Below are 27300 nucleotides of genomic sequence, written 5' to 3' on the forward strand. Positions count from 1 at the left end.
CTTGAAACTACTCTTGCTCAGAGTGCCAGTTTTGTTGAAGAGCTCTTTAACACTGTTTCTGTACCTGATCGCTTTTCATCACTGCTGACATTTTTGTTTGTGGTCACTGCTGTTAGCTGTTGTGGGGATATACCCTGTCCTTGCTTGCTACTTGACCAAATTTTGGCTTTGACATTGATGTTATCTTTACCTACTTGCTGTTCCAGTCGGGGAGACAGTATTTGTATCTATTGTCATCTACTCTGTGGTAATGCAGCAGTCTGATACACAGAGGGTTCCAGGCTGTGTTTGTGCAGCAGAGTGATTCCTGTAGAGGCTGAAGATAAACTTTACTAGTGATATTTTAGATCAAAATTGTGTATGTGCGTGTCTGTGTACTTACTATTAATGCTGCTAATAGTATTTTGCCATGCACCTAATACTGACACACACTCTAATGAGGATTTTCTTTCAGAGTCTCTAAACTCATCTCCTTCCCTCCTAATCATTAATTTTTATGCATCTAACAGATCTTTGAGCCAGCAGCCTCAGCTGGCATAAATCTTGATTTGATGGAGTTACTCAAGATTAGCTGAAGTTTTGTCTTGCTTTGTCACTTAGATTTTTACAGCTTCTGGTTGCGCATTCTATTCTGTCCTGCCCACCCTTCATGTGTTGTTTATGTGGCTTTAAAATGCAGTATTAAGCAGCAGAAAAGTATATCTATGAAGATGTTTGTAAAACTGTCTGAATCATTAGATGCTGCACTGGAAATGTTTTGCTTTATTATAGAGATGTATCTTGTCACTCTTAAGTATTTCCATTGAATTTCCTCTATGGATCTTGATATTCATTGGCTGTGTTTTCTTTATAATTCTTAGATTAAACCTTTTTTCTTTTTTCCCTCTTTTCCACAAGCTGGCTGAGAAAGCAGATCTATTCTGTTGATCAAACTAGAAGGAACAGGTAAGAAGCTCTCTCTTTGTTCTGTTTGTTTTTAGTGAACTTTTGTTACAGGTTCTAACGTAAATGAAAAAAAATATATTTTTTTTGTCCAGTATGTGAAATGAGAGCCCTGAAAGTAGTATTTGCTCTTGTTTAACAACTTGAGTTTTTCCTTTTGCTAAACAGTGTGTCATAGCATTCACTCATGTTCATGCATGTGGTATAATGAAGCAAATGATGAAAAATAGATAGTTTTGCTGTTAGCCTAGAATTACCCTGCCAGAATGAGGAAAGGGAGTTGTCTTCTTCCAGTCTTACTGTAAAGATTCAGCTTAGCTGTGCAGGCATGTTAGGTTGTTTGCTTTATAGAGGTCTTTGCCCTTGCATAGCCAAGTTGGAGCCCAGCAGATTGAACTGTATAACCCGTTGTGAGCTTTCTTGTGCAGCTACACCACCAGTTCTTCATTGCTGAACTATGTTTGCATTGGAGTGACTCTAACTTAGACAGATGAGAACCAGCTTTTAAAAGCTTGTCTGAGCATTCATAACAATGAAGGTGCATAAGCAACGTTCAATATGGGCTGCCAAAGATCAGGGCAGATGTTTCAGTAATTAGCCTTGGCTCGTTTCAGTCCTAATGTGGCCTGAATATGGCTAATATATGTGGTATCTAGTTTGAAACTAGTTATGGCAGCAGTGTTAGATATATCCAGAGATAGGGTTGTCCCAGCAATAACTTGAATTCTTTCCTTCAGGAGACAGAGCTTTGAGGAGAACAGAACAAACAGAAGAGATAACTGAGGAAATTAGGGAAGAGGAGGAGGAGGCTACTGGTATACCAAATATATATTGAGGATACAGATAGAAGGAAGCCAAGTTAACGGTTTGCAATATGGGCAAAATAGTTATTTATTTATTTATTTTTAAGCAATTGGCCTGGCTAGATGAGTTTGTCTCCTCCCCACATGTTTGAATAGAATATTGGAATAGAACAGAATTTGAAGTCAAAGAATCACCTCTGACCCAGAGCTTCTCAATGTGAAAGAAACCCCATGGATTATAGCTCCCAGTGTGCTGTGCAGCTGCATATGTTTGAGATTCAGTAGTTTGCTTCAGGTCCATGTGTGATGTGGGTTTATAGCTTTTCACACAGCAAAGGAGACTTTTTTCTTCTTTAATGAATTCAGCTGCATACCTCTCCTTAGAGTTACCAACAACCATGTGACACTGAGGAAAATGTTAACCCCTCATCTCTCACCTCTATTACTTTACCATGATTTTGCTCTTAAGTCTGCAAGGTGCATTTCATTCTAAGGTGTAATTCAGTATAGAAAAGTACATGTGTTTCCTCTCATGTAGGCCTTTTCCTAAAAGCAAAATAAAGTGTGATGTTTCATTGTGTGAATAGCACTGTGTTACTGCAGGAAGTAACACCATTCTGCAGGCAGCTTGTGGCATTGTGCAGCTGGCTTCAGTGTGAGCTGAGGAGACATTTCAAAGCAGTGTTTCCTAAACTGGCCAGACTGGTGAAGGAGAAAGTACCATCCTTTAGTGGATATTGGCTTATGCCTCCTGGTGTATTGGAAAACTAGCCCTGCAGTAGGGACGTGTTGGTGGGGATCATGAAGCAAAATGAAATGTTAGGGTAGAGCAGTGGCTGACAGTATGTGTCTGCTGAAGAGGTTTCCTTTGTTGCTTTAGGGTTCTTTCATCACTACCAGGGAGTCCAGTTATGCTCAAGGGGCTCAAACTGTGGATAGGGCAGGTTTTTGTTGTCTTGATACGTGATTCATGCTTTCAGAAAAATTCAGGAAAGGAGTTTGGGCTGAGTTTCATTGTGTTTAGTGTTGCAGTTTCTAGGGAGGTTAATTGTAAAGGTTAGGCTTCCAGGCAAGTCCTGTTTCACAGGTTGAGGTTTTTCCAGTGCTAATGAAGCCCAGCTCTTTGTTTTGGCTTGCACTTGTTTGGCCTGAGGAAATTGCTTGTGCTTGGTGTTTAGGGTACAAACTCCTAAAAGCAGTGGGTTTTTTCCAGAGGTCTGGCGACAAGGCGGAAAGCCAGGTATTTCCTGAGTTCTAATCTGGCTTTGGCATGGACTTTGGCTAAGTTCCTTTTTGCTTTGCCTCTTTCAATGGAGATGAGAATATTTCACAGGGTACCTGCTTGTGTTGATAGAAAATCTTAGTAGCTGACTAGATACAGCAGAACTGTAGAGGTTTTGATATTTTTTTTTTCTCCCTTCTTTTTCCCTCAGTATCAGTCTTCGAGAGCTGAAAACTGTCCTTCCCCAAGTAAACTTCAAAGTGAACAGCATGAAGTTCTTGAAGGATAAATTTGCGGTAACTACCTGATCACTTCCATCTGTTTGGTATTATCTGATAGTTGCTGTTATTTGTTTTCAGAATGCTGCCTATGTTTTTGCTTCTTATTGTGTATGGTTAAGTAAATTATATCAGTTAATTTCTTAGCTTGGCTTTGCCTGTATCCAAGGCTATAAGAATATCTAGGCATAAATGTTCCTTCTTTTCATTGTACAGTTGACCAAAGCCAACAGTGGGTTTTGAGCTGATACTGTACAAGTGCATAGGAAACTGTTTTATCTTTAAAATAAAATTCACATATATAAGAAAAAGAATATTTCTGTGGTTTGTCTTTGTTTTTTTGATTTTTTGGTTGGTTTTTTTTTTTGCAATATGATCAAGTAATAACCTCTTCACTCCAACTTGTGCTAATATGGGTAAATTCTGAAGGTCATTTCCATTCCTACAGGAATTTTAAATATCCCCACCTTTTCCTGCTTTCCAGCTCTCCACCCTTAAAGCATACATTCTTGCTTCTGTTGCTCCAGCTAACAATGACTAAGTGGGGCACTACTTCACTCTGTTTCTAGTGGAAACAGAGTCAGGGTACAAAATGCAAGGCCAAAGATGTGGACTAGAAGCACTAGGTCACAAACCAAGAATCTGTTTACTTGTTTGTGTTCTTTAAAAAATAACTAAATTTAAAAAATCCAGGGGATTAAGACAAATGTGGTTAGAGTAAAACAGAATGCGTAAGAGAGTGGCAGCTGGAGTAAGAGTAACTTGTTTGCTGTTTGCAAATGCAGTTCAGGAAATTCTAAATTCTCTGCATGCTACTTTCTATTGCAGGAAATAGGGGCTCACAAGGAAGAGCTTAGTTTTGAACAGTTTCATTTGTTCTACAAGAAAATCATGTTTGAACAACAGAAATCGGTAAGCTTTTTTGTAAGTAGTCTTCAGGCTATTAAACTGCTTGATTAGAATAAACAGTTAATGGTGATTGTTTTTGTTTGTTAGTCACTGATTTTCTTTTTCCCCCATTCTTGTAATAGAAAAAGAGTATAGTCCTTGTACTTGAAGTGTAGATAAGTCACCATCAGCAGTTGTCTTAAGATAATGAATCAGTTATTCATGTTGCTTCTCATGTGTTGGTAGTACAGATATGCACATATGTAATGGGGTTTCTAGGAGTAACTGAAAACTAAGTTTGTTCAAGATGTAGAATGTTTTTCATTAGGCTTGGCTAATCCTTCTACTGATAGGAGAAGGGGTTTTCCATACTTGTATTAATATTTTGTTGCTAGAACATGCTGCAAATCAGATTTATCCTGAGCATCAATTAACACCTGTTGTTCTCATTGTCTCTCATGCTTCGAGATTACCAGTGGTGAGTCCACAAGACATGCATCAGACAGTCCCTGGGAGGCGGGAATACAGTGGAATTATATTTTAGCTAATTTATGGGGGCAACTGCCTGACTACTGTTTGCATGTATTCATTGCACAGATTCAGCAAGCTGGTGGAAACTGTACCCATTTAGTGACTCTGAAAGTTAGGAACCCTTTAAGTCTATGTGAAACACAGAATTTGAAATTACTTGCATAAATGTCTTTGTTGATAACGTGTTAATTGTTGTTTAACTAGCTGCTAAAATAGAAGCTTCAATAGTCAAAGTCAGTACTGTTTCTTCTGCATAAGGCTTGCTTGTGCTGTTTAAAAGCGATGCTGAAATTATTGTGAAGTAATAGAGTCTCCATTTACTGTCAGGGTTTTACTTTTGGCTATGAAAGTCTAGTTAATTAGCTTAAGCAGAAAAACTTGAAGAGTAAAACACCAAGTAAAGAGGGTATCTGACTTCCTTAAACTCTTGTTATCATCCCTTGTGGATCATTTCAAAAAAACTCAATTTGCTCAACAACTGCTTTGGGCCAGTTAATAAGTTTCCTGTGATCTGTAACTATGCTGTGCCAAGCTGGAAGCAATGTAGGCTTTATATTCACATGAATAAATGTAATGGATAATAAGTAGTTCCATTTTTTTGAGGAGGGGGATATCAAACAATAAAAGCTCCCAAGAAACTTGACTATGTGTAGAAGGTGTGTTATCAACAGCAAGTTTTTTTCCTGAGCATTGTGTGTGTGTTCACACTGAAAGGCCTGAAGTGCAGTTGTCAGCCTTGGCAGTATGTTTTCTATGTGTTTAATTAAAAATGCATTTTGCCAACTTACATGAAGCTTCTTTAGAACAGACAGGCATATATTTCACTTTGCCAAACCAATGGATATTATTAGATGGAATTAGATAGATAATTGCATATTCTTTTATTATTTATCTTTTCCCTCTTTGTTGTTTGTTTTAAGATTCTTGATGAATTCAAAAAGGATTCCTCTGTGTTCATTCTTGGGTGAGACTCTTCATTTGCATTATTTTCCCACATTTCTGTATGGGTAGAGTGCTGCAGGATTGTCTTTTAATTACATTGCTGTTTTTGTGTTCTGATGCTTTAGTAAGTGAAATGAAATTATACATCTTCTTACATCCAGGAAGGTGAACTTGTCATGGTAATAAGTCTTGGATATAATTTGATAAATGTTTTTTACTTTCTAACTACAAAAATGGTATAGACTTGAACAAGCAAATTGCCTATCCTCTTGATTTTGGTAAGAGCTGAACAGAACTATGGAAAGACAATTTGATGGAGAAATTTTAACTTCAGTTAGAAAGTGGTGTGGTGTGCAGGTGAGCAGGATGCTGATAGTAAGAGTTCCTGCATCTTTCCCTCAGTAGACTTCAAAATCTAAGATTTGTACAGCATGAAAGAAGAGATCACAGGTATTGCTAACTTTCTGACTGTGAATTAAACCTGTTTATCTCGGGTTTGAGTATTACACTAACAGATTAAAGAAGTTACTTTAAAAGTTTGCTCTGCAAATTGCCTTAGCCCTTAGTCATGTCATATGAATTGAACTTTGTGACACTGCTTAAAAGCACAGACTTGTCAAGGATGGGTAGGTTATAAATACCTTATTGGTACCAGAGGAGGTGGCACTTGTGTCCTACAAAAGGGAAAGCACATCTACTGCTTTTTCTTGGCGCAGCTGCATCTCACCTCCTTTTTCAGGAGATTTTCATCTATCACAGTAGATCACCTGAGTAATACATGGAAGGAATTATTTGTGGAAATGTGGCTCTGTGATAATTTAAAAGATCAGTGCCTCCGAATGCCTCAACTAACAATGTCAACGTTAACCCATGTCAAGTGAATGCTGCTCATTTACTACAAAACCATGCATGTACGTTTCCCAGTGAACGCTATCAAAAGTACATCAGGAATCCAGAAGGCTTTCTTTAAAAGCTCAAATACAGTAATTAGGTAATACAAGACTACAAGCCTAATCTAAATTCCATTGACATTATAAAAAGTTTCTTGGTGGTGGCAGCACATTTGTACTGTAAACCCAAGATACAAATCTGTTTTCATTTTCTGCTATAACATCTGATGTCACTTGCTGTCTTGTTTCTTTAGCTTCACTTTCACTTTGTTTGTTTTTTATTCTTAAGAAATACTGACCGTCCAGATGCTTCAGCAGTTCATCTCCATGACTTCCAGAGATTCCTGCTACGTGAGCAGCAGGTGGGAAGGTTGCAGTAATTCTGAGTTCTTTTTCTTGAGGTTGTCAAGCACATTCTGTGTTCATTAAAAAGAAATGTGATGTGTCGTAGAATATGATTGATGTCAGCTGTGATACTGGGCCTTATAAATGTTTCTCCTTTGTTGCCACTGAAGTTCATAAGAACTATTATTTTTCATTTATGTAAAGACTCTGAAGGTGCACCAGAGGACGAGAGGGAGGACAAGGTAAATAAGGTTTTAACAGATTTCCATTTAGTCATGTAGATAAACAGACAAGGATAGAAATGAACACTAGATGTATGTCAAAGATGATAGCCTGGCCTACTTACAGCTGTCATCATAGGTACATCAGGGGTAATGTCTTGGCCATGGCCTCATTTTAGCAGCTCTTACATAAAATGCTCAGCTGACTGCCTACAGTCCAGTCAAAGGTAATTTTCTATTGAATGGAGCCAGTTCAATGTCCCGTGTCAGCAAGCAGATAAGTATGGATGGGGGTTGGAGCTGTGTCTTCATAAGTCTTCTCTAATGTTATTTAGCACAGACACCATGGCAAAAATTGTGCAATATTTGCTAGGTGCTGCTACACTCCAGGTTTGCAAATATGATTGAAAAACGAGACCTACACTTCCTGTATAAGCTTGCTACTTTCTTTTTCTCCCTATTTCACTGTGTTAAAATAATATTGAGATTGCACTTAGAAATGAGAGCGATTATAGTACTATGTATCTTGTAGGCCTCCAACCTTTATAAAGGTACGTAGGTGGAGATCTTCTTTTTCCCCCTTAGACATCATAGAGGAAACTCTTAAGATATATGGACACAATGAAGTATATTGGCAGTAAACTAGCCAGATAAGGGAGAAATAAGTCACATCTGTAGGTCTCTCTATTCCTTATTTGATTTTGTATAGAATAACACCACTTCTAAAGGTTTTACTGTATTATTATTACCTAAAGGAATCTTGGGCACATGATCTCAGTAAAGTCCGAGAACGAATGACGAAGTTTATTGACGACACTATGAGAGAAACTGCTGAAACTTTTCTTTTTGTTGATGAGGTAAGATAATGATACTTTCCAGTAGCTCCTCATGGACTTTTCTTTCTTGTTAATAAGCTTCTCATGCTGCCCTGGGTTTCTTTTAGCCTTGTGTGGTAAAAATATTTAAATTGAATCTCTCTCTTTGTATTGTAGTTCCTTACTTACCTTTTTGCAAAAGAAAACAGTATTTGGGATGAGAAATATGATGCAATAGATGTGCAGGACATGAATAATCCTTTGTCTCACTACTGGATTTCTTCCTCTCATAACACGTAAGTAACCAATGTCCCATTGTCTATCCCTGTTCAAACAGACCGAGTATGTGTTAGGAGAAAGTAAATTATGCCAGAAATATACTATATGGATATATGAACCTTCCTAAAGCGTGATGTAAATGTGGCAGATGCAGTCTGTGGGACTCGTTTTTCGTTTTCTCTTAAGATCTTAGAGGTTTTGAGATACAAGTGAGCTGCCAGAAAACCCAACCCCTGAATCCTGTTACAAAAATAAAAAAAGTCTTGAGTTGAAACTATTCCAGCCTCTCTGCTTTCAGAAGTTAAAGTTGCTGAAGGAGCTTCCCTTTTTTCCAAGCACCGGCAGCCTTGTTGAGCTACTGTCAACACTAATTTTACCTGAACATAAGAATGGCATAAGGACCCCACTTGTCCTGTGAGGAAGTCTGATACTGTTAGTGTGATCTGAAGGGCAGTGGATTTGTTGCCTTGGAAAGGAGGCAGTGATGTGCACTATTGATAGATACTCTGAGAGTTTACAGTGTCGAAAGTGGAAAAGATTTGGTCCTGAGCAGGAAAGGAATATGGAGACCTTAAATTATCACATCTACTGATCAGGGACTTGGCTATTCATGGTCTTTGCCAGCATGACAAGGATTAGAGCAGAGGTGCCTGAGGCAGAGGAAAAATACAATTTGCTATTTGTGCTCTTTGTTATTTCAAGTTTATTTTACAGTCAGAACTTTGAAGGCCTCAGGACTGTATTTTTATTGTTGCTGGTTTTAGAATTTTATGCTCAGTAACTTAGATGCTGGTTTCTGTAATTTGTATTTTAAGGTATGTATCCTTCCCGTTTCCTTGGCAGTCTATAGTATGCAAGCTCTTTAGCCCAGGTACAAACCTATGTGGTTATGAGTTTGGACTGTCTTCAAATGAAAGGGATTTGCTCATGTAACATTGTAATAAAGAGAAAGAGGGTGTAAAGAGAGGGAGGAGAGATGAACAAATAAAATATTACAGGGAATGAAGTAAAGTAGATATGGATATAGCTTATAGGTATACTTTGAAGTATAGAGTGTGGTATCACTCTAAATACCCTCCACATCACTCCAACATGATTATGCCTCAGCATGATGAGGTTTAGGTAGGTTTCAGAGCTCATGGTTTCCTCTCCAGAAATGTGTAAGTGTTGGTTGATGTTTAGGTTGAGCCTTTAACTGCCTATAATTTGGTGCATTCAAAAGTCTGATAGCATCAGGTTCAGGATAGTCCAGTTCTTCCATCACAAGTTAAAAAAAAAAGCAATAATAATAAAGAAAAAGTCAACATGCACTGTCCATGACAAGAGAAAAAATGTTGCCTAATGAGTGAGTGGGAAATGGTTGGAATTGACTGCCTGTCTTCTGCAATTTCCTTTTACTCCTTAGATATCTGACAGGAGACCAGCTTCGAAGTGAATCCTCCACAGAAGCTTACATCAGGTGCCTTAGAATGGGCTGTCGATGTATTGAGTGTGAGTAAAGACTTTGTGCAGTGGTTTGTACATGCTGTCCATACAAGTAGAGTTTCCTCTGTTTACCAAGAAAGAAAAAAGAACTGAAATCAAGAAGTAGTTTGTTTTCTGAATTTGAAGTTAGTCATATAAAAAACACTTGATTCCCTAAATTGTTTTCAATATGCCTCACTATTGCCCTGTTCATGTGCTGTGGTTCTTGTTCACTTGGAATTTTAAGAGGGCATTTCTGAATCTCATCTCACTGTACACTAAAACAATCTTGGCTCTACTCTATGAAAGCATAGGATCTGAACTGGAATCACTTGTGTAGCTTAGATGGTTTGTTTTTCTTCATTGTAACACAGACAAGCCTAAGGCAAGGAGATTTTTGTCATTTGGTGCCGTTTGCCATCCTGTTCAACTTGCTTGTAAATCGGTTTATGTCTTGTGTATTTGCTTTCCATTAACTGTGTATGCATCTTCATCCCTGTGCAGGTGTACCTTACTGAAAAGTTTGAATTTCGTGTTATTTCACCAGTCACTTGCTACTGCCTGTTCATTTTGGCTAATGCAAAATGTATCTTAAATTAGTTTCAGGTTTAAAAATGACAAAAGAGATGAACTGTCAACTTGCCACTTGTTAGAGTGTATTTATCCTGGAAAATTATCATGAACTAGTATGCTGACAGTATAGCTGCCTGGATTCTTTATTCCCAGATTCCAATATGATAATGCTTTGGGAAAATTTTATATTGTCTTTGATTTGTAATGCTTGTATTACTTAAGTGAACTTAATTTCCTCTGTGAGAAATATAAATTAATCTAATAGAATATTTTATTAGAACATTAAAGTCTATGACTCGGAATTTGTAACACCAAAGATTTGGATGTTTCTTTCTACTAGAGTTATTTAAGTAGCTGCTTAGTCTCTTCCTTTTTCCACTGCTTGTCTTTCCTAGTGGATTGTTGGGATGGTCCTGATGGGAAACCTATCATTTACCATGGATGGACACGGACAACAAAGATCAAATTTGATGATGTGGTACAGGCAATCAAAGATCATGCCTTTGTTGCATCTGAGTAAGCTTTGATTTATTTTCCTTAAGCCTGTTTTCATATGCTTAGAACTTTCGGAACTTACTTTTTCTATTCTAAAGCAAAAAGTAATAGGAGAATAATGACATTCCAGTAGTTTTCATTATTGCCAATCGTGGGTCTTTAGTAGATTCTGTTTTGAGGAAAATTCCTATTACATAACAATTTTCTCCTAAGGAAGATAGTGAGTGCCCTAAAGCTATCTCCTTGCTTGGGTTTTCTGTTAAATTGATGTGTGAAACAAATGCTGAATGCTATGTCTTTTTTCTTAATGATACAGTACTGCAAGTGACAAGTGATGTGTCTGTCAGGTGATGTTCATGTTGTCGGGGAGGTCTTAGCTGAGAAAATTAAGAATGCATAGCATGCCTCCTGAACTGATAACACGGGTTTGAATCTGTCTCTGCTCTGCCCTTCTATAACTTGTGCTGAGATATCTTTAGCACGAAAAACACTCCCTAAAAATTGGGCAAGAGTTAAGGCTGTTGGTGTCCTGTTTTTCTACTTTGCCAGCTGGACACAGAGAAGTGTTATTTTGTCACAGGGGACAGTGTCTGCATAGGTTTATTGTGTTAACGACAACCTTAATATATGATGCATTATGGATTCAGACTATCAGTACCATGAATGCGGTGTGATGCTTTCCTTACTTGCATTAGGGGATAGTCTACCCAGAAGGAATATTGAGATATTTCCTGTATACAGGGACAAAATTAGAAAAGCCAAAGCTCATCCAGAGATGGAATTGCTGAGCGATATGCAGAACAGCAAGAAAAACTTCTGCAGTTATAACTGTAACAAAAGGAAGCTTAAGAAAAATATGAGCCCGCTAATGAATTGGACAGGAGACATAGTGACTGGAGAATGCTGAAGTATGCGATGCTTTCTCTGCCTCAGATTTCAATATTGGGGCCAGAGCCCATGATAGCTAAGGGGAGGTTCACTGAAGTAAGCTTGTTTAGGTTCAAGAAGAGGTTAATGAGGGAGTCTGGCTGCTGTCTTCCACTACCTAGTGGACGATTATAAAGAAGATGGAGCCAGACTTTTCTCAGAATGCATGTGAAGGAAAACAGACACTATTAGAGAGGTGAAATAAATTTTCACATAATGGTGCTTTAGCCCTGAAACTGTGCCTGAAGAGCTTGGAAAGAATCTTTGTCCTTGCAGATATTCAAATCTTGGCTGAACAAAACTCAGCAATCTGATCTAACCTAGGAAATTTGGCCTTCCCAAAGAAAGGGTTTGGACTAGATGGCCTCCAGAGGTCCCATCTGACCTTAAAAATTCTGTGATTGCACATTATGTTATTAACTGTTGTGTGTCTATTCCTTTTGTCTTCTTGTTTGCTCTGTATTTTTTCTTTGAGGAGGGTGAGGGTGCTGTTTTCCTTGCCTTGCCAGTTGTAGCAAAAAGAAATTGTCTTCATTAACCTTTGTTTTCTCCATCAAAGATACCCACTTATTCTGTCAATTGAAGAGCACTGTAGCGTGGAGCAGCAGCGACACATGGCCAAAGTGTTCAAGGAGGTATTTGGGGATCATCTTTTAATGAAGCCTGTTGAAGCCAGTGCAGATCAGCTACCATCACCAACCCAGCTGAAAGAAAAAGTCATCATCAAGGTAGGCTCGCTTGTAGGTACAACAAGAAAACAAGAGTAGGAGCCAGAAGTACTACTTCTGGCTTCACAGTTTAGCTGTTAGTTTCTGTTGACAGACAACAAACCCAGTGCTTGAGGTGTGTACTAGCAACATTTTGCAATATTGCACAGTTCTGTAAAACTACATATTAAAGTGCTTGCTATTGGTTTTCTTTGAGTAAGTGTTGCTAGTTCAAGTGCCAGATTGAATGTCAGCTCTTTTCTAAAGGTCTTCCAGCTCCTGAAAATTCACTGCTAAAATTTCAGCAAGGTTTCACTGCTGCAGGTGCTCATCATTATCTTCTTACACAATGTGGTCTGCTTAACTATGATTGAACTATGTTCTTGAATAGAAAGTTAATTAGTAGTATTGACCTTCCCCCCCGCCCCCAGAAGAATGCCTCTCATTCAAATAAAACCCACAGTACTTGCACAACACTTGCAGGCTGCACAATTAAGTTGTCAGGATTGCTTGCAAGCTGCAAAAATGATGGGTGTTTACTAGCTTAGTGTGATTTCTGAACCTCATGAAGTTCAACAAGGCCAAGTGCAAGATCCTGCACCTGGGTTGGGGCAGTCCCAAGCACAAACACAGGCTGGGTTGAGAGCAGCCCTGAGGAGGAGGACTTGGGGGTGCTGGTTGACAAGAAGCTCAACATGACCCACCAGTGTGCGCTTGCAGCGCAGAAAGCCAAATGCATCCTGAGCACACAAAAGGAGTGTGACCAGCAGGTCCAGGGAGGGAACTCTCCCCCTCTACTCTGCTCTCACAAGACACCACCCCGAGTACAGCATTCAGCTCTGGGGCCCCCGCATGAGGAGGACATGGACCTGTTGGTCTTTGAAGATGCTCAGGGGGCTGGAGCACCTCTCCTATGAAAGCAGGCTGAGGGAGTTGGGGTTGTTCAGCCTGGAGAAGGGAAGGCTCCAGGGAGACCTTAGAATTATCTTCTAATATCTAAAGGGGCCTACGAAGAAGCTGGGGAGGAGCTTTTTACGAAGGCCTGTAACGATACGACAAGGGGGAATGGCTTTAAACTGACACAGGGGAGATTTAGATTAGAAATTAGGCAGAAGCTTTTCCCTGTGAGGGTGCTGAAGTGCTGGCACAGGGTGCCCAGAGAAGCTGTGGCTGCCCCATCCCTGGCAGTGTTCAAGGCCAGGTTGGACACAGGGGCTTGGAGCAACCTGCTCTAGTGGAAGGTGTCCCTGCCCATGGCAGGGGGTTGGAACTGGAGGAGCTTTAAGGTCCCTTCCAACCCAAACCATTCTATGATTATATTTAAATATGCAATTTAGCGAGCCATTTGTGGAACATGGAGGAGCTCCTATCAGAAGGCAGTCACTGTTAGAGTGCCTAGGCAATACAGATGTTTTACTCAGTGCTGTTGTGTAGCAACATGAGGCAGGTAACCAAATGAAGATCTCTCGGATTGAAACTTCAGTAGAACTTTTCAAAAGGCAAAAATCAGGCGGAGACTGTGTGGGCTGCTTACGATCTCTTTAGTAAAATAATAATTACTTTTGTCCTCGCTTCAATTCTCCAGCTTTTATAACAGTACTGCATCCTAGGTATTAAACTTCTGAACAGGTGAAATAAGGGTAGATAGATGTAAGTGTACAGCTCTTGAAAGTATGACTGGAAATAATAGCACCCCATTAAAAGATGCGAAAGTTCTGGTCTTAAGTTTCTGGTTTTGTTTTCCCCCTCCAATCTGTCTGTTATTACCTTGTGAAGTATAGAGGGGAGTTGGATAGGCACATGTATAATAACATGACAGATCGGATTTAAAGGGAATTACAAACTAATATGAGTCTGCACAAGAGAATATCCTTATGACTCTGTCCTGTCTAAAAGAGTGGTGAAGAGTCTTCATGTGGATCAGCACCTGCCAGTAAGCTGGTTGTGTTATTTGGCTTTAGTTTGGAAAATGTCAGTAAACAGCCAGAGGCTACTCCTGCTTCAGGGGCCTATGGAGTTTTCAGATAAACCTGTCAAGCTGAAATCTACCTACAGTAGGCTATGCAGAACTGAATGTAGTTGAGAACTACTAGATATGAGATGATTAATCCCATCATTAACTGCAGTTAAGTATTTGAAGATATCCATAGCCCCTTGAGCCACTTTTTTTTATGAGCACTCTCAAGAAAGCAGACCTTAGACCCTCTTTTCATTAAGTATTTCCCTTCAGCTCGTTTTTCTTGTGGAACAGTGAAATCCCCATTGGAACGCTGTATCATTTTGTTTGTTTTTGTTTTTTTTTTCCCTTATATCCTGCTCTCTGCAGAGGGATTCTTGTTTTAGCCTTATTTCTTGGTATGTGTTACTTCATGTTTTCTGTCCTCTGAAGAATGGTGAGCTCTTTTAAGACTAGTTGTTTCATCATTGCTTGACTGATACCTTCGCTAAATTTTTAACCTTTAATTCCAGCCCTGTTGCATAAAGCCTTGTGGAACAGCTGTAGTTATGGTAATCACAGAAGGTGGCAGTGCAATGGAGAGAAACACTTCCTGTAATACTGTTGTCTGTGTACACTGAAATATTTTGACCAATTTTGTATGATTCTATGCAAATGAATATGGTGGGTGTGTTTTTTGTTGTTTTTAAGCACAAAAAACTGGGGCCAAAGGGAGATATTGATGTGAACTTGGAAGACAAGAAAGAAGAAAAAAAGCAACAAGGAGAACTTTACATGTGGGACACAATAGAACAGGTAACACTTATGTGACATTTGCTACAGTTTGTTACTAGGTTGTGTAATACTGGAGATTTACATTAATTTTCTCAATGTCTGTGTAAGTAATACTGTCAGTTGAACAGATGTGGATGAGGGGAAGAGGTATTTTGTTTATTGTTACACCTAGTTTTGAAATGGTGGTTACTGAGTTTCATTCTGTCTTGTTAATGGTTTTAATCTCTCTCAATTTTTAGAAATGGACTCGTCACTACTGTGCTATTGCTGATGAAAAGCTTTCATTCAGTGATGATATAGAACAGAATGCTGATGAAGATGTAACAAAGGTGATGGCTATGTTTTGTTATTTTAGGATGTTCTTTTTATTCCTTTAGATGATTTCAGTGTCTACAGATGCATATTTTTTATGCCAATGTTGAAATTGTAGAGGATGTGTGTCAGATAACAAGTGTATCTGGAGATAAAACCCTTTTAAAAAGGTTTTTTGCCGAGGTACTCCAGTTAACCCTATTTTTAATGAATGAGTATTTTCCATCGGCTAATTGAGGATTTGCAAAGAGGAGTACAAAGACAATGAAATATAATTGTATTTAAATGTTCATGCTGATGCATGTGCTGACGATCAAAGTCTTTATACGCCTTTGGCTAAATATTTTTGCCGTTCTCAGACTAGAGAGTATGATGAACTAAGGTTTGTTATGTTAGTATTACAGCACACCTATTACACAGTACATGTTCATATCACGTTTGGAAAGTGTTTGTCGTAGGTGAGCATATATTACTTGGCTGTTGTGCATGAGAAACATGAAGCTGAGTAAGGGTTGTAATAGCAGTGATGTTCAGGGTGGTTTCTTGTTCTGACCTTTCAGGTTCCCATGCATGCTCTTTTGTTTCTAACATGTATGTGCATGCTTCAGAGATCTCTCTGCACATGCACAGCATTTTACCCATTTGCCTAGTTGTTAATGTCAGTAAAATAATTAAGGAAGAACATAGACGAATCCTGGGAAAAACCGATTAGAAACTCTGTAAATTAGCAGTAGGGTGTTTTGGCTTTTTTTCCTTGAAAAATATATATTGGTGTTTGCATTGCTACATTTTTTTCAGGATTTGAGTAAGGCTAAAATTGATCACTGCTCCAAATAAATGGCTTGACTGGGGAGTGGAGTCAAGGGTGACTGTGAAGGTGATAGACTTGTTTGTCGAAGATTTGTTCAGGGCTTATGATTGTTTCAAAATCATAAAGTTAGAAATGCACTGTAAAAACTCTTATTCTTTGGTCTAGGAGGTGAAACGTACTGAACTGCACTTAAAAGAGAAATGGTTCCATGGGAAAATGAAAGAGGGGAGAACAACTGCTGAGAAACTGCTCCAGGAATATTGTGCTGAAATGGGTGGCAAGGATGGGACATTCCTAGTTAGGGAAAGTGAAGCTTTCCCTAATGATTGCACCTTGTCGTTCTGGTATGGGGATTGTCATAAAAGTTTTATGTGGGATTTGTTTGGTTTATGGCATTGTACAAAAAATGTGTGTATTTTTCAAGTATGCATTCATAGCTGAGAGGAAGTACGAATAAAGAGTTGTTAAAATTACTACAATGTTATTGATGGTATTGTGAAAGACTACTTTCTAAATGAAATTTCAGTCTTAACATAGGGCATGTTGGGAGACTAGGGTTTATTTGAAGTGTTACAGTTGTCAAGAGAGGACTAAGTTTGATTTCCCTCTCTCAACCCCCAGCTTTTCTGATGCTCTATTAGGATACAGGATTTGTTATTTCCTCAGGACCAAAATTCAATCTTTTAATTTAGGGATAACTTACTGGTTTCTACACTGTAAAGGCAGTCTCATGAGTGTACCTTTATTACCAGAGATTGATCTTTTCAATTAGAAGATTATCTAGAGGGAAAATAATAAAGACTTTGGGGTGTGTGTATGTGGTTTTATGGTAGTCTGGGTTTGGTTTTTTTTCTGGTTTGAACAGTATGAAGAACAGTGTTTCAGATTTATTTCGGACTAAGAGAGCTGTTGGAGCAAATTTTGCAGGGAATAAGTGTATGCCAGATTTAAAACCATTGTGGGTTGAAAATTACTATTTTCGATCCTGTAATCTTACTTGTCAGGATTTTTGTTGCTGTTCTTCAGTTTTTTTATGAGATGACACAGGTTTCATGCCTCTTTGCAGGCTCACCAACTAGTTGGCCAGGAATGGGTGAGGAAATGCTTCAAAAGAAGAAAACCTGTTATAAAACCTTTGTTTTACTTATGCCTCTCTTCATTCCTTCAGGAGATCAGGTAGAGTCCAGCACTGCCGGATCCGTTCTTCGAGTGATGGGGACGCTGTGAAGTACTACCTGACAGACAACCTCACTTTTGATAGCATCTATGATCTCATTCAACACTACAAGGAAGCCCACTTACGATGTGCTGAATTTGAGCTGCGCCTCACTGATGCTGTGCCTAATCCCAGCCCTCATGAGACTAAAGAGTATGTACAGCAGAAGGCAAGCACCAGGGTTGTTACGTCAGTGCCCTTTGCATTGTTTTAGGTAGTCTTTGATTTTTGGATAGAAAATTCCCCAGATTCAGCAGCACACCTGAGCATTGCTTGTCTGCATATGTCATAGGAATAGGCTTCCCTGAAAGATGCTGAGTAAGATCACTGACTTTGTGAGAACCTGGTGCAAAAAAGAGCAGTCACTGGGAAAACAACTGACTCGCAGCAATGAGGAAAATAAGTGAGAATGGTAATGCTGTGGAAGTGTGCCAGTTCTTTATTTCTCTGCTCCCTCTTCTACAACACCCAGTGGGTTGGCTTAGATATTTAGTAGTTGGCTGTGGCCTGGCAACCAAGTAGTCATGGTCTGTGCCATCTGGAAACTCTGTTACTGGGGCAGTGAGCCCAGTTATATTTTCCTAATCCCACCCTCCACCTCACCCCTGTAGGAGTTACCTAGGCGGATTTCGCCCCATGCCGGTAGGAAGTAGTATAGCTTGGAGTTTATTTCCAGCAGGTCTGTGTCTGATGTAGATCCTGGGCACAGCTTGCTCTTGCTTGCTGATAAACACTGTAATCACTGCCTTTTGTTCTGTTTTCTTTGCAAAGAGAAAAAGTAAATCTCCTTTGAAATATGAAATATGACGTTAAGCTTCTTTTTTTGCTCCCCTGCCTCAGGATCTGGGAGTCACTGGCCACCCATAGATAACTTTGGAAGCCAGTGAGAGAGGAGAGTATTTTAAGGATTTCCTGCCTTTCTGTATAAGGTGGAGATATACTGCCAGTATAAGTGGCCACAGCTTCAGTGAAGACTCATTAGATCCAAGCTAGGTCCATCCCTACAGTGAAAGAAATAGAAAAATTCAAATGTCTGGTGTTTTTCCTTTATCTGTGCTTGGGCTTTTCCTTAAATCTACTATGTCAAAACTGAATAAACTACTGAAAACGGAATGGCAGACTAAAAGGAAGAAATGCAGATTTATGGTTTGTGATTCGAGACAGACAAGGTGTTCTGATATATTCATGATTCTTTCATTCAAAATAAGCTGCTGTGTTACAATGTTTTGTAATAAGCTGCTGTCATAGGTGGCAAGATGGGGAAAATCTAATGCATGATTTTTCTTGTAATATTTGAAACTATCGTTAATGACACTGCCTGATATTCTTAGTGAATGGCATTTGACAAGCTTTGTCATCCTTTGTCCATTTTGACTGTTGTAGTTGGTACTATAGCAACTTGAGTCGGGGAGAGGCAGAAGACATGCTGATGCGAATTCCTCGAGATGGAGCCTTTCTGATTAGAAAGAGAGATGAACCTGATTCATTTGCCATGACTTTCAGGTATGAAAAGACAGATATGACTGCATTACCTAGTAGCACAAGAATGTTCTGATTTTCCTTACTTAAAAAGTAATGTGGGGTTGGTTTTTTGTTTTTTTTCTTTTTACAGAGTAATAAAATTCTTGCTTTCAAACTTTCAGTGATTAGTATGGTTGGTTTGCATAGCAGGTCCATGTATGAGGATATGTACAAGAGTTAATTTGTGACGGGAATAAACCTTTAGGCTTTAATAGAGAATATTTGGGCATTGACTGTCTTCTCACACAAAACTGTTCGTGGCCCTTTTTCTCTTCCTTGACACTTCCTACTACAGGGTGTTATTTTGAAGTTTTCTTTGGTGCTGGTTCAGCCGTCTGTGGTGCTGGTTCATCAGTGATTCTAGGTCCTTATGCCCTGAAAATCCTACCCCATCACGTAATCGACTGAAATGAAATGTTGAAATGAAATTGTTGCTTTTCTTACCAGGGAATATACTTTTGAAATCGTGGTTCTTGCAATAGCAGTAATAAAACGTACAGAATTGTGGTGTTCTCGATTGTGCCTTCAAATCAAATTGCGTTTCTCTGAAAATGTGTATTTCTGCAGCATATAAAATTGGTTTTGAAAAACAAATACTTTTTTTCCTCTTATTTACATGCCTTACTGTGTATTAAAGGTGGCCAGAATTCCCCAGTCCCCTCAGTACTTTGGTTTGATGCTTTCTGCTGTTACCAAGGTAGATATTGAAGTAACTGGTGCTGCAGTGTCTCAATAAAACCATTTCACAGTTGGGAAAACAAGAAGTACGAAAACTTCAGCAGCTTGAAAAGGATGCAGGGGTGTTCTGTGGGGTGGGATGGTTGCCAGCGGATGGTTTTACTGTTACCATGACAAGCACAAACCTTGTGTTCAAGCACAAGAATTTATTTTTTTTTTTGCTTTCAGAATTGATTCCTACAGTTATCAGAATGATTGTAGGGAAGAGACAACCACTCGCTTTGAGGGGAGTGTGTCTGTCACTTAGGGACAGTGGCACATCATCATCATCATCAGATTCCAGAAGGACTCTGATCATTTATGTTTGTGTGAAGGTGACAAATTACCTATGTGTAGGGGGAAAAAAAGAATAAGCAAAACATGGATGTGTCTCAAGGCACCGTATATTGTAAAAAAGTGAGAATGTCTTTTTGTGCATTTAATCAGGTAACTGGAACTCAACTGGAATAAAAGAGGCTTTGGAAGAGGGAGAAATTACTTCATGTGATTCAGATGCACAAAGCTGATTTGGTCCAGTTTACATCAGTGATGGTCTCACTGCAGGTACCAGTACCTCTTACAGCACCTGCACTTGTTTTACAGAGCGGAGGGGAAGGTGAAGCACTTCCGAATTCAGCAAGAAGGTCGTCATTTTGTTCTTGGAACCTCGGCCTATTTTGAGAGCTTAGTGGAGCTGGTAACATACTATGAGAAGCACCCGCTGTACAGGAAGATGAAGTTGCGTTACCCGGTGACTGAGGAGCTGCTGGAGCGCTACAGTGTGGTGAGTGATGGTTGTTGTACAGTTGCTGTAGAGCACTGAGTCTCAGAGCTAGACCTGGGGGTGCTGGATTTGATTCTGGCTGTGGAAGAGGCACATAGTTTTCTTCTCTCTGAAATTGAGGTGGTTATATTGACTTCTCTCACAAAGGTTTTGAGATATGTGAGTGAAAGAGCTTCATCTTTGATTACAGGTCAACTCTTGCCTTCCTTCTGGTTTAATTAGCAATGCTGCTCTGTGAAGTGGAGGATCGTTGCTCTCCTGGAGCGAGTTTTTGATAATCACCTTGCCTGCATTTGTTCCTGGCTTCTGTTGCTGGAGTGGGCAGAGGCCTTAAAATGACCACACAGATGCCAATTGCTAAGCATTTCAGAAGAAAAGGAAATACTCTGCTGTGCCCTTGGCTCTGGACAGGCAGTGGTGTTTACTTCAGCACACTGGAGCTATCTCAGAGATGGCGTCCAACTGCCTTCTGTGGTAAAAAGTTAGAGGTACTTAGAAGGCTCACTCTTTGAGATACACATGAAGAAATCTTCCTGAGACATACTTGCCTCTCTCTGTTGATTAAACTAGGAGCCTGGATAATTAGCTTAGGATAGGGGCATACTTTCTGGATGGATGTGTTTCTTGGTGAGAGAGCTTTGGTGGGGTAACTGGCTTTTGAAAAACTTGAGATGCTGACTTCTGTTTTCAAACACATCTGTTAGAAAAGCTGCAGGGGAAACACCTCTGGCATGTTTGAGGAAATTAAAATTTGAGGGTTTTATTTTTTATGGGGAGACAAAAAAGGATTTTCGACCTCAGTATTTTTTATTAATTTGCCTATAGCTAAGGTTCTGCATCCTAGGATCAGGACCAAATGGGAACTCAAAGAGAGAATAAAATTAAATATATGACTGTGTATATTGTTTTAGAATTTTTATTTACTAGTGAAAACAGCACTGGGACTAAAGTACTGTAACACAAAAATTGTAAGTGTAGGTATTGTCTTCCCTGGTTGCACGTAGAAGGGTACTCAAAATCTCAAAGCTATTTGACTGATTAAGAGATACCTTTGTGAGGTATTGCTGTTTCATTGTGCTTTACTGTTCATTAAACTGAGGCATAGACAGATTAAATAACAAACTCATGTTCAGCTATATTCAGCTATAGAAATGAGCATAACAGAGGTACCTGGCTTCCCTCCTCTTCTGTTTGCCTAGGTATTGTCAAAAGGTGGTTTCAGCAATTAATGTTCAATCAGTATTTCTATCATTTTTGATTCCTGTAACTTTTTTTTTTCTTTTCTTTCTATTTTTAGGAAAAAGATATTAACTCCCTCTATGATGTCAAGATGTATGTGGAACCCAGTGAAATCACTCCTACAGTGGTATGCTTAAACAGAGATATTCACACTTACTGCAGACTTCTGAAAATTATGAGATGCATTTGTAGATTTCCTGTTAGCAGTAATGAAAAGGATAATTGAAAGCGTTAGGCTGCTTGATTTATGGGGGAATGGATAGCAGAAATTTAAAGGGTATGACATTTTTCTAGCATTTCTTTAAAATTTGTACCCACACGTTTTTATTTATGTGCTTTCTATGTAAAACCAGTGTCTCTGGTTTATTAATGAATTATTAGGTTTGTTTTCTTTTAAGATATATATGTTTTAAAAACAAGTGGCACAGCAAACATCTACTTATCTTTAGTTTTTATTATGTCCTGCCAACTTGTTAATTCCCATAAAAATTCACCTGCCTGTAAATTTTTTTGGCTGTAATTCTTTTTAGTCCTTTTGGCCAGTGAATTTGCATTGCTGCTGAAGAATCTGGGTAGTAGTAAATTCAAGATAAAGAAATTGCTTGTCCTGCTAAAACTGCATACCTTCCTAAAGGAAATGTGACCAGCAGGATAGCTGATGTGGTTTGGAAGCAGAGGCTTTGTAGGCATCTAAGCCTACTGCCTCCAAGTGCATATGAATATATGTAATGAACATAGAGGACTGGTATTTTACTGTGTGGTTCTCCTTTTATTAACTTGCCCCCCTCCTTTTTTTTGTGTGTGTGTGTGTGTCCTACAGTAATTATGTTGCAACACCCATAAAAGAAAGATTCTTTTCTTTTTTCCAAGCTGGTAAATTGAAGAATAGCATTTAAGTAGCATCACTTGCTACCACCAATAGATGTCACTCTGGAACTTTAGTATTATGTTTTCGAAGCTTCATAACAAAAAAAAAAGGATCCAATCCCCTGCTTTTTTTTTTTTCCTTTATTTGTAAGATTGCATTATTGATTATTTTATGACCCATCCCCTTAGATAACCCCTTTGCTCTGTTTCTCTTAAAGCCCCAGAGAACAGTGAAAGCCTTGTATGACTACAGAGCCAAAAGAAGTGATGAATTGAGCTTCTCTCGAGGGGCCTTAATTCATAATGTCACAAAGGAAACAGGAGGCTGGTAAGGACAAATAATCCTCATAGGGGAACTCCTGGTGACTTCCTAGATGGATTTAAAAATTGACCTTTGGGTAGTAGTTTTTAAAAAATTTGCCTGTTGTCTGATTGCTGCTTACTGACTGTGGCCTTATAAATCTTAATGCCAGTGTTGTTAGAAAAACCCCTCATCCTCAAGTCTTCTTTCATGACTTTTCCATTCTTCTATCCTGCAGCAGTAACCTCAGCCTGCAGAATCTCCATAGCCCAGTGTGTCCAGCATTTCTCTTTTACTACATTAATCCTTCCTGAACACTTGTGTATTCTGGGCAGTCACACATCTGTTACCATTGTCATAATTTCTCTGTTTCTTCCCTTGCTCTGCTAAGTTTTTCTTGGGAATCAAACCCACCTTTTTTAGTTCTCCATACAGTCTCCTTTCATAAGAGGTTTTCTTTCTTAGCAGGCTTGTAAATTGCTTGGAAAGCTTGGGAATCTAATGTTTCCCTGTAGCTTCTGCAGGGTAATCAACCACATAATAGTATTTTTAGTACTGGAGGGGGAAAAAGCCTCTTAAGTAATTAATTGCAGTTTACAATAATTGTAATCCCTCTGAAATCATCTGTTACTACAGTTAATGATCACTTTGTTAGAGCTTTTACCTACTTCATCACTTATATTTTGGTGATAGCCAGCTAGACTATGACCAGTATGGGGTATTAATGACCAATTTCTTGAGGATTATTGCTTCATTAATGGCGTATTGAAGCTCTTGAACTATAGGGTTTTTTTGTGTGTATATATATATATTCTTTTTATATTCAGGTGGAAGGGAGATTATGGAGAAAAAGTCCAACACTATTTTCCATCAAATTATGTTGAAGACCTGTCATCTGAAAACTCTGCTGAGCTTGAAAACCAGGTCAGGGTTAAAGTTTGTTTTCTGTCTTACCCTAGAAGATGCTGCCTACTAGAAGTGGAAATCTGGTTTAGAGAATTATGACTCTGCATGCTGTGTCTGAGAGAACACAAAATAGAGGAATGAATGCATTCTTCACCATTCTCTGAATGTTTTTGTCAGGACACCCCTTGTAAAAAACTGCTTAAGGAGATAGCTGGTTTGGTGGGGTTTTAGGAGTTTATAATGGTTTCCTGCTAATGTAAATCATAACAGTTTAGATTTTTCAGGTACTTTGGCTAAACAATAATGTGCCTCAAACTTTTAACTAGTTTGTCTGTATAATTACTGCTTTAATGTTTTTAAAAAAGAAAACTGTGTAAAAACACGTTACTACCCATTTTGAACTCTGTTATTATTATGCATAACTAAGCCTATACTGTTTGTGAAAAGTATCTAAAAATCTAGTTTTGGACAAAGTTCTCTTCAACAAAAGAAAACAAAACTCTATAGTAATCAGTTTTGACATTTTTGAGTTTTAAAAATAAAACGTTGAATTCTTTTGCTGTTCCAAAGCACTCTCAATGATTTTCCAGGAGTCTTTGGAGGAAAGCACATATTAGATTTCCATCCACCAGCGATTGCAGGCTTAAGCAGACAAGAAAAATGAGCAGTTGTCAGGGCAGAAGCTGCACTCACTATAGTGATTTTCATGTATTTCTCAAAGTGAGAAATTCTTGACATGGAAACAGGCTTTTAAACATTATAGTGGGCATGCTTTCAGTCAAACTGAAGTTAGGTTTAATGGTGCCTGTTTATTTCTGTTAATGTCCTGTGTATATTCATTGAAGAGAAGATTTAGGGTCAGATTTAACTCATGTTTTTCAGATTATCGAGGACAATCCATTAGGCTCTCTGTGTCGCGGCATACTAGTGCTCAATACTTACAATGTTGGTATGTATTTTCTGACGCTACTCAACACAGACTCCTGAGCTGTCTGTGTTGAGTAGACACTCTTTTATGTTTTTCAGGAAAGATTAAAAAAAAATTAATATGATGAAACTTTATGATACTGACTGTTGCAATAAATCAACAATGACAACTTAGAACTGTTGGATTTTAGTATAAATCTCTTGCTCGTGTTGCTTAACAGTGAAAATGCCACAAGGGAAACACAGAAAGCCTTTTGTGTTCATTCTGGAACCTAAGAATCCAGAAGATCCATGTGTTGAGTTTGCAACTGATAAAGTAGAAGAACTATTTGAATGGTACCAAAGTATCCGTGAAATCACTTGGAAAACTACAGAGGAGGTATTGCTAAAAATCTATCCCTTGTGTTTTATAATGCAGTGCTATAAATTTACAATAGGATTCGTCTTTAGCTGCCATACACTGCCAAACCTTGCTAACACGTGGTACTTCATTCTCATGCATGTTGCTCTTTGTCTGTTCATTTTATTGATGCTGTGAATCTTGTTCCCCGAACTCTTTTGGGAATGTAAATTAGCGTTTTGTGTAAATTTGTCAATAGGAGTTTTTCGGCAAAGTACTGTCTGCGTTGCACTCTGTACCTCAGTGAAGTGCACTTTGTAGAACAAAGAAGATACCATTACAGTTTTACATCTGGTTAGACTGGTTTGATCCTAGGGTTAAGCAGAAAGAAACTCAGATATCAGACTGTTCTGTTCAGACTTGTGAATCCACTAGTAAGTATATGTGAAATCTGAGCTGCATTTACCTAAACTTTTCTTAATCCTGATTACTAACTCTGCTTTCCAGTCAACGCAGTGGCATTGGTAGGGAATCATTTGGGTGTTGTTTATTTGTAACTAATAGGCACATTCTGGATTTACCAGATCTTCAGTGGTAGTATTTCCAAATCCTTGCCTAAAGATTAAAGGATTCTGCCTAAGTATAGCTTCTCTGTCCCTCCAAAGGGATGTATGTGCTACTTGAAGACATTCTTCAGGACTTGCTTTTTCTGTTCTTATGTATTAATTTATCTCCCTGTCATCCTTTCTAGTATTTAAGAAGTCTTTGACATGACCAGAAAGCCCTTACAATGACTATGCTTAAGAGTATTCTTTCCTTTGTAGTTTTTATTCACTTTTTACTAAGTGGGTGGTATGAGTGATGGAAAATATGTTTCAGTATCATGTTGGCTCATGCTGTTTATCTGTCATCTGGAGTGGTAATGCTCTGAGGGTCATCATCCTATTTCTAGCAGGCAGGTTGGTGTCTCAAGCAGAGGTCTGCAAATTCAGTGAGGGAAGCACCAACAGGAGCTGTTGGCCTATGTTACAGGAGGAGAGAGACAGTTCTTATGCCAGGCTTCCATTTAGAAATAAAGATAAGAAAAAGAGAAATGTGACCTAGAAGTGTGTCTAAATGGAATGTTTCTTAATGCATAACGGCTCTTCGGGAGCTTGGCAGCTTTTTCTCCCACTCTACAGTTAGAGGAGTGTTAAACACTCTGTGTTCAAAGATGCTTTAAAGCTTGTTTCTGTCAGCCGGGGGGCTTTTCTCACAGTGTGGCCTCTACAGAGTTCACACAATAGACTGCTGCATGGAGCAGGGAAGAAACTGTCAAGGAAAGGCCCTTTTTGATAGTACAGCAAACAGGCTGAATTTTGGGGAAGGAAAAAGCATAGTGAGACAACACTATGCTACAATACAGTTTTTTTATGACTTCATTTTTGGGCAGTGTCCATTATACACAAAAAGTAAAACTAAGCTTCACATATCTTGTCATCTCTGCTTAATACTGACACTTGCCATACTCTTAGTAATGGTTGGTCGTTGCTCTCTCTCCTGCTTGCTTATCGCTAGGGGGTTATATCTAAAGATGAGCTCATATCATCTAGAAGTGTCCTTTGCTGTTTGTGACTCTGGTCACTCTTAAGCAATGTCTGGGAAACTGTGGTGGATGACTAAGTACAATGAGGTTTGTACAGCTTTTTCCGAAGGTTGTTTACAAATGTAAATGCCATATTCCTCTTTGCTTTTCTTAGACTTGTATGTATAATCTCTGGTTCAGTGAAACATTCTGGAAGCCTGTGGCTCCCTAGCTCTGATTTTCGTTCCTCTTCCGTTTGTCTTGTTGAGGAAATTCTTTTGGGAGACTTCCTAATTGCTGCTGCTTCATAACCTTTTGTACCAAAGCTAATCACTGTTCTGTATGGGACTCTTCTAATACTGTGTAATTGCTTCTTACATCTGAAAAGCCTCCAGCCCAAATGTCTTCACTCAGGACAAGTCTTGATGATTTTAGGAGTTCCCAATCTTTGGTTGCAGGGACCATAGCTAAACTTCCAGAGAGCAGGTGCTTGCAAACATGGAAATAGATAGTGGGTTTATAACTGATGATAACAAGATTACATGTGATTTTCCACACATAACATTATTGGTTTGGTGTGCAAATAGAAAGCTAAAGGAATAATGCTCATGGGGTTTGGATTTAGCTGTTGGGCAGTTACTAACAAGACATAAGTCCTGCTCAGGAATGTAAATAAATAGATGCTTCACTACCCTTCGCATTTTTTTCTGCATGTATTTGCATTTATGTGAGTTGAGAGCTG

General features: G+C 38.8%; 1 protein-coding gene across 1 annotated transcript in view; it reads left to right on the forward strand.

Annotated features, from left to right (window-relative positions):
- PLCG2 (phospholipase C, gamma 2 (phosphatidylinositol-specific)) overlaps positions 1-27300 on the forward strand; it is a 54190-nt gene that overhangs the window by 16717 nt on the left and 10173 nt on the right. Inside the window, exons 4-24 of the mRNA XM_010010827.1 lie at positions 898-945; positions 3179-3263; positions 4074-4157; positions 5585-5628; positions 6786-6858; positions 7818-7919; positions 8055-8173; positions 9562-9647; positions 10589-10709; positions 12175-12343; positions 14970-15074; positions 15293-15382; positions 16342-16520; positions 17345-17545; positions 18776-18895; positions 20234-20414; positions 21712-21780; positions 22739-22848; positions 23649-23745; positions 24610-24676; positions 24876-25033. Coding sequence (XP_010009129.1) covers positions 898-945; positions 3179-3263; positions 4074-4157; positions 5585-5628; positions 6786-6858; positions 7818-7919; positions 8055-8173; positions 9562-9647; positions 10589-10709; positions 12175-12343; positions 14970-15074; positions 15293-15382; positions 16342-16520; positions 17345-17545; positions 18776-18895; positions 20234-20414; positions 21712-21780; positions 22739-22848; positions 23649-23745; positions 24610-24676; positions 24876-25033 — 2308 coding nt within the window. The remainder of the gene's footprint in view (positions 1-897; positions 946-3178; positions 3264-4073; positions 4158-5584; positions 5629-6785; positions 6859-7817; positions 7920-8054; positions 8174-9561; positions 9648-10588; positions 10710-12174; positions 12344-14969; positions 15075-15292; positions 15383-16341; positions 16521-17344; positions 17546-18775; positions 18896-20233; positions 20415-21711; positions 21781-22738; positions 22849-23648; positions 23746-24609; positions 24677-24875; positions 25034-27300) is intronic.

The sequence above is a fragment of the Nestor notabilis genome, unplaced genomic scaffold, assembly GCF_000696875.1.
Source record: "Nestor notabilis isolate BGI_N333 unplaced genomic scaffold, ASM69687v1 scaffold16243, whole genome shotgun sequence".
Classification (NCBI taxonomy): domain Eukaryota; kingdom Metazoa; phylum Chordata; class Aves; order Psittaciformes; family Psittacidae; genus Nestor; species Nestor notabilis.